Source organism: Pituophis catenifer, unplaced genomic scaffold, assembly GCF_029215685.1.
Source record: "Pituophis catenifer annectens isolate HBS135680 unplaced genomic scaffold, rPitCat1.0.hap2 SCAF_3, whole genome shotgun sequence".
Lineage (NCBI taxonomy): Eukaryota > Metazoa > Chordata > Lepidosauria > Squamata > Colubridae > Pituophis > Pituophis catenifer.
The window spans coordinates 94,987,814-95,000,454 of NW_027256883.1; the positions used below are offsets into that span (position 1 = coordinate 94,987,814).

Here is a 12,641-nt window from a genome sequence, read left to right on the forward strand (position 1 = left end):
GTTAAATCTCCTTTGAGTCACATTTGGCTCCTGGTGACTTCATGGATATATATCCATGTAGTTTTCTTGGCAATAATCAAGTTAAAAACCAGGACTTCATCTCATGAGTCTGCCGGGGCCGATAGGCCTAAAACTATTGCTTGGAAATATTCTAAACAACCTAGTGATCACATTCTGCTGTTAAGAATAAAATGACAGCAAGGTTCATCTCTACAGTTCAGTTAAGATTCCTCCCAAATCTCTTCCTGGGATACATTACTTCCCTAAGGAAGTCATTGTGTACTACTTCTGAAAAGTACAGGTCCATTCTTGTTAATAAGTACCTGGAATTCAGTTCTCACAGCGCTGTTTATGACATCGGAATCATCCAATGAGTTGTAATATTCTGCAAAGTAGATAAGCTGCAAGGAAACTTTCTTAGGAAAGAAGAATAAAATAAATTCCTTTCGTTTTTCTCCAAAAGCAGTCAATGTAATGTACCCTCTTCTTTGTATCTTAGCTATAGTCTCAATTCATAAATTAGTCTTCCATCAAATAACTTAAAAAAAAACTGTAATAGTTCAGTTTCTCTGGCTCAGAGCCAGGTAAAAGTTAGTTTGCCCATCAGACTTTCTGAATTTGTAAATCTTCACATCAATATAGGTGGTTTCCAGGTGAGCATTTATATGTATGAAAAGATGGCTTAGAAAGAGACTAAGCCAAGATAAAAAGAGGCCCCACTGAACTTCACAGCCTTCATAGGGGACCTCATACTGCTTGGAAATGCCAACCATTTTCATATTGCACTGGTACAGAAGGAAGTTGCCTCTCAACAGACTGTCCATAGGATCAATGATCCCTGCACATAGGCAAATTTACAAAAGTGAAGACATTAAATTCTGTCATGATGGAGAAACACAAGAAGATTCCATAGAGGGAAAGGCACACAAACCCCAGCTTCTTATCTAACTTCCACTTGTTCAAATGAACTCCAAACACCTAGAAATAGAAAGAAAACCATTACTTTTATATAAATCTAGAGCTGACTCTCCCATATCCATGAACCAATGTGAATAATCTTCTCTCCATTAATCCCTCTTATAAATCAGCAGCATTTCCTCTTCCAAGAGAAACAATCATCTGGCCTAAGTTCCTTGACAAAGAGATGCTTATGAGAACAATCCAACAGATTTATTATATCACATATTATGTTTCTCAACCACACTGACTTAAGAGACTGTTCAGCTTCATTCTTGGTACAATCTGATAAAATCCAATTTGCAGGTCTGAATGCTCCTTTGTTTTCCATCTAAACACGGGAACTGGTACTGATACAGTTTGAAGATCAGCCACAGGTATTGCCTCTGTAGAGTTTAGACTTTCCCCCCCCTCATGGCCAATATGCCTACAATCCCTTTAAAAAAAAAAGAATGATATACTTACTGTGACAAAAACTGAGGCCAGCAACAAGCCCACAGAATAGATAAGTCCACGACTATTCAATCGAATCTGAAAAATTAGTAGGATACGTTAAGAATTCTATTATTCACATTATTTCCAACGAACTACAGTTATAATTTCTATGTAAAAGGAAACTGTCTGTCAGAACTGTATACAGTATTAAGCAAGTCTGTTATGCCACATCTTTAGGCTCAAACTGAATACTGCATTTGGAGTATTGCTGGACCCTACCAGCAGGATCAACCCAAATCATCTATTGCTGTACCTTCTTTCCAAAAGGCCCTGGCCAATGAGAAGTTCATAATGCTAGAGAACAAAGGTGATGGTCTTTCTCCATAGTTTGGTAGTCTGGGATTCATAAGGCATGGATGGCTAATTGTGGCTAATGGCTCATGAAAAATCCATCTAATTTAGCCACTTTTTCACATGTGTTTCCCTCAATTCCTCCATTCAATAGAGCTAGAAAGGTTTGCCACAAATCTTCTACATTGTAGGAATAACTGGAGAGATTCACTATCCAGTTAATCTGGCACCTGGCACCAAGCACTTGACACTCCCTAGTTTCTTGGGCTGAAAAGACGAAAGGGGAGAGATGGACTTTCAGATTTGCAAGATTCTATAATCGTTCAATAAAGTAAGTTGGTTGTGCTTCCTGTCTGAACTATTTTGCAAAGCTCACATTGTGTGAATAAAGTATGGGTGACTAATGTGTGTATTGCTCTGGCTAGCACTTACAAAGACATATTTGAAATTGCTTAGACATGAAGTACCAGAAAGCACAGTGTGTTCTGGGATTTGAGTAGTATTTGCAGAAAGAATGAAATTGAGGGCTTTTCTCTAAAACAGTTTGTCATGTTCAAAGACTGCTTAATTGCTAAAGGCATGAGTTGCTCTTATACAGAACAGAGTTCTATTTTTTAAGATGTCTCTTGCTTCAGTTCAGGTCTTTTCTTCTGTGATTTTAAGTTACACAGAGCTGTTGCATTTTCTCTTTGTTGTATTTTGCCTAAAGAGAAATCTGGAAAAACAACCTCATTCTGAAAGGACATTCAGTTCCTCATATTTGCATGAGAAGAAAACTATAAAGCCAACCAGAAAAAGAAACTTATACCTTATTTGAAACATGTGAACCTTTGACTTCTCATTATCTCATGATGGGATTCATGATATAACATAGGGCAGAAAAAAGAAAGTCCAAAGAGCTTAACAGCATGCCAAATGTGTCCAATCTATTCAACTCAATGGCTTAAAGAAATGGATGCTAACCTGCAACTTCAGGGTTTTTTCCTTCTTATAGAATAATTTTCCATGTGCAGCAAATGACAAGTTAAAAGATAGCTAGCCATCATTACTCAATACCTTGCTTAATAACCCTTTATTTAGTGACCAGTTGAAGTTACAATGACACTGAAAAAGTGACTTATGTCCAGTCCTAACCCTTGGAATCATCACAGCATCCTTGTGATCACGTGATTGTAATCTGAGCATTTGTAACTGACGCGTACTTATGACAATTGTAGCGTCCTGCAGTCATATGGATGCCATTTGGGATCTTCCCAGACAGCTTCTGACAAGCAAAGTCAATGAGGAAGCTGGCATTTGGCTAAACTGCATCTCCTCCACTGCCAATTTGGTGTGCTTTACCTAAGCATTCCAGATTTCCTGCTGGAAACTGTAATTAAAAACTATGCTAAATTTTCAGCATTTCACACTAGATTCTATTCTATTCTATTCTCATAATAAGATGTCGTGTATGAACATAGGGTAATCATTGCCAACCTCATATAGAACATCTATTTACATCTATCTACCAGTTCATTGACTTTGGCTGCATAACCTTCTGTGCAACTGCTCCTAGCTAGGCTATGCAAATTCATCCTTTACTTCTGCATTATTTGTTTTGCTTCCAATGGATATTTGTCTAGCTTCTTCATTGAGCTTGCATTAAGATTGGTGCTGCCTTTTCCCAGGCTAACTTAGATTCATTAGATACAGATTACAGTACAGTGTTGCCTTCAGCTTGCATTTGGCTAAACTGCATCTCCTCCACTGCCAATTTGGCGTGCATTACATAAGCATTCCAGATTTCCTGCTGGAAACTGTAATTAAAAACTATGCTAAATTTTCAGCATTTCACACTAGATTAGCATTAGATTAGCATTCCCTTTGGAAGAATATAGTATAAGTACAACAAAGACAGGACAAAAAGTTTAAAAATAACTTTAAAAAAAAAACAAAATCTGTCAATCAATGTACTGTAAAATTGTTAGATTGCACTTCACAATCATCTGGCAACATCTAAAGAAAAGGGTGGTTGACTATAGGTCACAAGAAATCGCAATTCAAACCTGGCATCAGAAGCATTGCTACAGACTGAACAAAATTACATTGTAGGATGTGAATGTAATTTGCATGTGTATCTTCTACAAGGCATTTGTCCATTTTGGGATGGGTATTTATATTACTTAATGTCGTATTCCATAACAGATACATAGTACAAACATCTGAAGATTATATTGGATTTTCTTTGTTAACATCAACTTTGCAGACAGATTACAAGTACGTCTTTTTCAAGGAAAGTGTCCCATATTTTAAAATGGGAAGCATCCTAGTCTAACCATGGGCTGATCCAGTTCAGTACCAGGAATTTTCCAGGATTTAAGAATGAGCCCCTCCTGGGACCTTCTCCTTGCAAAGCAGAGAGGCTACGCTAAATTCCAGCTTTTCCCTTCAGCTCTGAGAAACTGGCAGACATTCTGTGGAGAGTAGGAGTGGAGCCTGTAGGGAATGCCCTTTATCCTGAGGATGGGGAAAACATCTGTACTCGGCCAAGACTTGTAGCTCATTTTGTCTGTACTTTGTTGATCAACTACTTTTTTACTCAACTAACACAATACAACTTTGTTCATTACTTCAAATGGATGCTGCACAAATGCTGTTATGCCCTGAGGAATGTAAACATGCCTAGTTGCATATTCAATTAAAAAGTGACAGTATCAGCAAACAAATATTAGTTCTAGTGAGTGGGAAGCCCGTGCAAGAAGCCCATCCTAATACAGAACCCTAAACTTAAAATAGAGGCATATTAAAGTCAGTTCAGCGAAGTGGTTAAAGTGTTGGCCTAGAAACCAGGAGGCTCTGAGTTTTAGTTCTCCCTTAGGCATGAAAACCAGTTCAGTGATATTGGACCAGGCACTCTCTCTCAGATCAACTCATAGGAAGAGGAAGGAGTATTAGATATGTTTGCTGCCCTGAATTATATATAAAAATAATAAAGGTGGGATTAAAAATATCTAATTTATAATAACATTAGTTTAACTTCTTTTACAAGATATAAAATTGTTCCACCTGAGACTAAAAACCTGAAGAATTTAAGTCCAAAGAAGCTGTCCAAGAATTAAAATAGCATCTAGCATCAGCCAGAGACTGAATGAAGAACCACAAATCAAGATTAGATCAAGGGCTCTTGTGCATTGAAAAAGGAGGTTAAAGAATTGTTAACTATCCATGGTTCATTTTGGAAGGGAAACTTGACTTTCACTCAAAGCAAATACTTCCCATCATGGCTTCCTTCAGTTAGGTAATATAACACCACTCAATTTAGCTTACAGCCCACCCAAGACTTTGCTGTATTTGCACACAAGAACCTAACATATCTTCACATCAGAATTCCCTACCATATACAGGTAGTCCTCAATTTATGACAACTGAGCTCAACATTTCTGTTGTTAAGTGAGACATTTGTTAAATGAGTTTTGCCCCATTTTATGACCTTTCTTGCCTCAGTTGTTAAGTGAATTACTGCAGTTGATAAGTTAGTAACTTGGTTGTTAAGTGAATCTAGCTTCCCCATTGACTTTGCTTGTCAGAAGTTTGCAAAAAGGGATCACATCAGTGGTGGGATTCTGCCGGTTCTAGGTGGTTCGGCCGAACCGTTTGTTAAATTGCTGGCTCGCCCCGCCCCTCCGCACCACTGGGCAAGGGGTGGGCGAACCAGCAATTTAACAAACGGTTCGGTGTTTTTTTATAATTTTATTGGCCTCGCAGCTGCCACCCTACAGCTGATCAGTGTTAAAAGAAAACAAATGAGTAGACCGACGCCTGCAAAAATAAATGGGTAGACCCAGTGGTGGGATTCTACTTCGGTAGAACCGGTTGTTAAGTAGTTAAGTAGTTAAGCCAATGGTTGCCAAAGTGGGCAGTACCGCCCCCTGGGGGGCGGTGGAATGCCTTAGGGGGCGGTAAGAGGCAAGGGGGACGGCAGGGGGGACTAAGTGGCAAGGAGGGTGGCCCCCACCCTTTGGCCTGTGCCTCACAGCACTTACCTCCTTGCAAGCAAACAGCAAGAAAAAACAGCCAGTTAATTAGCATCGGTTAATTAGCACAAATTGATTAGATCGGCCTCCCGACTCTCAGCTGATTTGCTCTCAGCTGTTTTGCGCAGGCTCTTTTGCAAGCTCTTGTTTTGCAAGCTCTTTGCTTGCTGCAAAGAGTGCTCGAGCAGATTTGTTTTCCCCTAGCTATGCTGAAAAAGCGAAACTGAAAGTAAAGCAGGGTCTTTCCTGCAACGTGACAAAATGAGGCAGAGAGAGATTTCTTTTTCTTTTTCCTCACCAAAAAAGGTAGGTGCAAAACTGCAAACAACAGGAAATTTAGGGCAAAAGAGGAGAGTTCAAGATTTTAAAACACAAAAGAAAAAAAAGCTCTATTTAACTAGGGAATTGTAATAATTGAGATACTATTAATTGTATATTGTGTTGAAAGCAGAAATGGTTAAGTTGTGGTTTGGAAGAATATATGGGGGAAATTATTTGGTTTATTATTATTGGTAAATATAATTAATTGATTTGTAAGAAATTGGATTGCATGGAAATAATTGGAATATTCATGTTCATATTGATTAATATACAAAAAAGATAGTTATATAACTAATTCATTTATATTAAAATGTTGAATTTGTATTAAATAACTGTAATATTACATAATTAACCAATGTGAGGATGGATATAAAAATAGATGACAATGGGAAGGGGAATAATATAGAATAGAAGGGAAAAATTGAATTTGATTAAGATTAGAGATGAGGATGATATTGGTTTTTTAAAAAAATAGATGAGGAATAAATATGGTAAAAAGAAAATATAGAAATTGTAAATGTAATTGAAATGACTAAACACTGTTTAAATTTGTGAACTGGCCAAATACTCTGTTCAAAGAAAATACATTGTATGTTTGTATGTGTGTTTCTAATTACTGCTATTTATTCATATTTGTTCTCTTTTATTCTTTAAAGTTTAACAATTCATTCTTTATCTTAATATCTTTATATTTGTTTGGGGTTGGCTTTCTTCCCTTTCATCTTTTTTATTGTACAGCAATCTTTCTCCTCAAACCTACCACCTCTCTCTTTTCTTTCCTTCTTACTTTCTCTTCCTCCCCCTCTTCTTCTCCTCCCTACTTCCTCTTCCTTTCTCCTTCTCCTCCTCTCTTCCTCCCTCTCTTATCCTCACTCCTACTCTAATTTCCCTTCCCTTCCTTCATCCCTCTCTATTGCTATATCCTTTTATGCATATGGACTACTCAGAGGGCTGAAAAAGTTATTTTTGACTGTGCCTCGCACTTTTGACCAGTCCTCGAACTTACGACTGTCCTCACATTTTACGTTTTTGCCCTATCTTGTCACCATGGTGAAGAGAAGCAGTTGTGAAATGAGTGACATGGTTGTTAAGAATGCTACAATGGGCATAAATGATGACCAGTCATAAGTGCGAAGACCAGTCAAAAGTGTGAGGACCAGTCAGAAATGACTTTTTTCAGCCCTCTGAGTAGTCCCTATGCAGATAGCCACACCCACCCGGTCACATGACCAGCTAGCCACGCCCACCCGGTCACATGACCAGCTAGCCACGCCCACCCGGTCACATGACCAGCTAGCCATGCCCACCGTCACATGACCACCAAGCCACACCCCCAACTAAGCCACGCCCACAGAACCGGTTGTTAAAAAAATTGAATCCCACCACTGGATCACATGACCTTGGGACACAGCAACTGTCGTAAATGAATCAGTTGCCAAGCATCTGAAATTTGATCATGTGAGTATGGGAATGCTTCAAAGGTTGTAACTGTGCAAAATGATTGTAGGTCAATTTTTTCAATGCCATTGTAACTTTGAACGGTCACTAAATGAACTGCTGTAAATCAAGGATTACCTGTGCAAAAAGCATTGTTTTTCTAAGCAGTTGCACACCACATTGTCTCAACTCAGCCCAAGCTTTGAGAGTGTGAGAAGCTCATGAAGAAATAAGAGACATGCAATCTTGAAGCTTTGCTTAATGGTATATATAGAGTGCCAGTTTGGTCTAGTGGTTAAGGCATCAGGATAGAAACCAGGGGGAGACTGTGAGTTCTAGTCCTGCCTTTGCCATGAAAGCCAGCTGGGTGAATTGGGCCAGCCTAACTCACTTCACAGGGTTGTTGTTGTTCTGGGGAAAATAGGAGGAAGGTATATTGAATATGTTCACTGCTTTGAGTTATTTGTAAAAATAATAAAGGCAGAATATGAACAAACAAACATAAACTTAAAGGCAACAATTAAGTTTCAAAGGGGAAAAGGTGGTTCAAGGCAGGCATATTGTGCCACAGAGCACCCTGTGAAATCAGGCATGTCTTTTCTTAGGACTCTCTCTCTTAGGAGAAAGGCTAGAAATCATGCTACTATAGCAATAGCAATAGCAATAGCAATAGCAATAGCAATAGCAATAGCAATAGCACTTACACTTACCCTGTTCCCCCCCCAAATAAGACATCCCCTGATAATAAGCCCAATCGGGCTTTTGAGCACATAAGGCCAAGCACTTATTTCAGGGTTCAAAAAAATATAAGTTAGGGTCTTATTTTCGGGAAAATACGGTATATACTATCCCATAGTGCTTTACAGTATTCTCTGGGCACTTTACAATGTCAGCATATTGCCCCCAATAATCTGGGTCCTCATTTTACTGACTTCGAAAGGATGGAAAGCTGAATCAACACTGAGCCGGTCAGGATCAAACTTCTGGCTGTGGGCAGAGTTTGCCTGCAATACTGCAGTACCGCAATACTGCATTCTAACCACTGCACCACCAGGGCTCCTAGACACTGAAAACTATTTTTGAAAAGGGTTTTTCCCCATCAAAAAAGTGCCTGGGGCACAGCTCACTCTTCCTGCCTCTGATATACTACATACATATATACCCTGACTCTTATGAGTACATCAGTTTCTAGGAGTGGAACACTATACCTATTTATGTAAAAGCAATCTTACACATTATAATAATAATGTATAGGATTGCACTCTTAGTATTAGACAACCTGCGACACTTTGGGTCATCATTTCAGACGTATTTCCATTTATGTAAACACAGAAACAGAATGACCATAAGGCGGGCAAAACAGAAGTGACTTCCAACTTTCTGCTGGCTTCCCCATTGGCTTTCCTTATAGGAAGCTGTCGGGGAGTGTTGGAAATAACAATCACATGACCACAGCAGCAGCACGGCAGTACTGAAGCAGCCACAACTTAGCCAAATTTGTGTCCCTGGACCTTTAAAGGTTTTCAGAAACAAGACATTTCCCAACAGTAAGAGAGATGGATTCCCGTTAGTCACCTTAGTAGTAACAGATGTGTATATTTTTGTACTTGGCTCTATTCCAGTGTACACATGATCTAACTGGAACTTCAGTGGGATCATAATACATAGTTAGAAATAAAGTCTGCTGGGACAGCACATTTAAACTACAGCTGTTTAGAACTGAAGATGGTTAGAAAGAAAGATTTCAGTATTACTCAGAGTATGTAAATGCATTTCATATTTTCCTTCTAGAAAAACAGTTATATTAAATTTTGAAGCAATGCTGCTTCAAAAAGAGTTCATGCTACGTGATCAATATTTATGATCCATCAAGATAGGTGAAAAAATCCACTTTCAGGCCTGTAAAAAGTTAAACAACCCTATATTGAATCAACTGTTAATTTTTTTCCTGGAGCCATATAAATATCAGGACAATGTCCAAGAAACACAATTATTTTCCAGACATATTTCTAACTAGTATTTGTTGGCTTGCTTTTATTTTCTTTAGGTCATCCAAATATTTTTAGTGGCAAGCCGCCATTGTTTCAGAGGGCTCAGGGCATCTCTAGCAGACAAATATTCTTCTTCTAAAGGTGATGGGATGACTTCCAGATTCTAGATGCTCAGCTGGGCTCACAGATGTACAGAAAGAGAGAAGAAGAAAAGCATTCATCTGTCACCACAAAATAACTGAGGATTAAAGTTCATGCCCTGTTAACAATGCATTTCTTGTTCGTTCAACAGAAGGACTTTCTTCCTAGTTTGTAAAGTTGTTCTCTGCCTAATGAGCAATTAAAATAAAATGTTTCTGCATCAAAGTAGTGCTCAATAGTATTGCATCAGTATCTTACTTTGCCTTCAAAGGCAGTAAACACATGAGAGCTAGAACATGCAGAGGCAAAACAAAGTGTAAAAATTAATTTAAAATACAGAAATATCATAGATATATTAGAGAAGACATGGTTTAAGGCTCTGATTTTCATCTAGCATTGCTATACCTGTCATTGTTTTTTTTTTTTTTGGTCTTGTCTCCTTAATTCCCAGAGCCAGACTGGGTACAATAACAAGAAAATGCATCTAGGATATTTTTATATTCTTACAGGGCAGCCTGATCCAATACAGGATCACTGCATGAAAGGGCCAAGAAATCACTTTTCTTCATTCTGGATATAAGCAGGCAAATTTCCCTGGGGAATTTTCTCTGGATAAAATTTCAATGGGAGTGTTGCAACTGAAGACTTTGCAGCTTTTCCATGTACTTGGATTAGAGACTCAGCTGCCCACAATGGCATTATAGCTGGGTTTCCTGAAACAAAGATTGGATTTCTTGGGGCAAGAAAACTTCCTGGCACATGACTCAAGAAACAAAAAATAGCAGGCAAACAAAAGCTAAGGCTAAAATCCCAGGCTAAGGTGTTGGCAAGATGTACTTCTATGCATCAGAAGTGTTACACTGGGAGAAAAGTCCAATGGGTGGGGGAATCTATGAGGAACCAGGAAATGCACAAAAGGATAACTTAAGAAAACCCAGAAATGAACCAGTACTCCAATAACTCCCCCTTCTGGCTGTAGCATACTTCATTGTCATATATCACTGCTTCCTCTTCTCACAACAGACAAAGGGTTGCATAAAAAAGCACTAGCTGTGTCAAGAAAGCAATATTTAAGCACCAGCCATTAGGAAGCTGATTTGCAGAGTAAGTCCTCTTGAAGTTTGACCAGGAAATCACCTCTCAGGATTAAGGAGACATTTCATAGGGAAGGGAAGCCTATCAGTATAGCTCATGCCATCAACTGAGAATGTTACATGCAGAGAGGAAAGGGTTCCCCTTTCTCCCCTCCCACATTATGAGTGAACAGTTATTCAATAGCAATAGCATTTAGACTTATATACCACCCCATAACACTTTACAGTACTCTCTGAGCGATTTACAATATAAGCATCATTTGCATATTGTCCCCAACAAGCTGAGCCCTCATTTTGATGAACTTGGAAGGATGGAAGGCTGAGTCAACCTTGAGCCCCATCCGAATTGAACTCCAGGCTGTGAGCAATGTTTGCCTGCATTCTAATCACTGCACCCCCAGCCCTCCTTTCCTTCTTAAGGGGGTGGTGTGTGTGTGTGTGTTAGTGAGGCAGTCTTTTAGATTGGGGCTCCTCCATGGAGTTTCCATTTCTCACGGGATGGGAAGGGGAAAAATTTGCTTCTCGATTTCACTGAATAAACAGATGAGTTTACAACAGGGGTGAAATGCTCCCGGTTCGGACCGGATTGCCCAATCTGGTAGCGATAGTGGTGAGTGGTTCGGAGAACCGGTAGCGATCACGGTGTGAGGTTCCGTCCACCTGCTCGATTGTCATTACTTCCTGGTTTTAACCAGGAAGTAATGTGTTTTGTACCCTCTGCGCAGAAGGTTTTGCTTCTGCGCAGCTGTGCCTCACGATCATCAGAGCCTTTTTTTTACCTTTGAAAAACATTTTTTTAACAATCTATTCGGCTGAATAGGTTGTAAAAAAATGCTTTTAAAAGTAAAAGAAAAGGTTGCACACCACAGCTGATCACCCCCTGCGCACGCTGTTCTACTTACCCCATGCCTCCTTTTGGCATGCACTGCGCGCACGCACCTCATATTTGATGCATGGTGCGCACTGCACATACATGTGCACAGTGCGCATTTGGCACATGGCACACATGTGCAGCTAGCGAACTAGTAGTAAACCGGTTCAGATTTCACCACTGGTTAACAACATACTGTTCAAGACAAGCTGACTCCAGTTCCCTTGCATGGAGTGTAAAAATAAGAAAATAGGAAGAGCAGCATTCTTTGCTTTCTATTTCTGCTGCTGTACTTGGCTCAGAGAAGATGAGGACTTATTGCTAAAGCCAAAACGAACCTATTGCAGGCCATACATAAAATAGTAGATTTATAAAATTGGAAGGAGCCATTTCAGGCCTTGGGTCTAACACCTGATCAGTACAGTTAAAACATCCTTGACAGACAACTGTTACAATTATGCTTGAATTCATCCATTAAAGAGATGGCTGCAAGCAGTAATTGGCCTCAGTGTTAAATCTATTGTTGCATATGAAAAGTTCCCCCTGCCAGCTTCCATTGCAGTACCTCCTTTCTCGGATCTGGCAACTTTTCTTCCTTTGGCATACTCTAATGTGTCTGAAGTGTGTGGGTACCTGTTTGTTCCTTCTATGCAATTTGGGGGGCGGGGTGGGGGAGGGAAGAGTAGAGAAGAAAGTGCCTGATGCTTCCTGTTCAACCTGTTTTTGCCATTGTTGTTTCCATTACCCTAACTTAGTATGCACCAGTAGTGGTTTGCTACCAAATTACCCTCATTAAGGAGTGTTAAATTTCCATGAAACGCCAAAGATTAGAATACACAGTTGTTACATCCCTATTGTTTATAGCCCTCTCCTGGGAGTCAAGCTATTGTCCAAAGCACCGGAGGGCAGGACAAGAAGCAATGGATGGAAACTAATCAAGGAGAGAAGCCAACCTAGAACTAAGAAGAAATTTGCTGACAGTTAGAACAATTAATCATTGGAACAACTTGCCTCCAGAAATTGTGAATGC

General features: G+C 39.4%; 1 protein-coding gene across 1 annotated transcript in view; it reads right to left on the minus strand.

The window, feature by feature from the left end:
- Positions 1–828: 828 nt before the first annotated feature.
- The window catches only part of SLC24A3 (solute carrier family 24 member 3), a 66,095-nt gene continuing 54,282 nt past the window's right edge, over positions 829–12,641 (minus strand). The window contains exons 13-14 of the mRNA XM_070939138.1: positions 1,423–1,488; positions 829–978 (exon numbers count right to left, since the gene is read on the minus strand). Coding sequence (XP_070795239.1) covers positions 829–978; positions 1,423–1,488 — 216 coding nt within the window. The remainder of the gene's footprint in view (positions 979–1,422; positions 1,489–12,641) is intronic.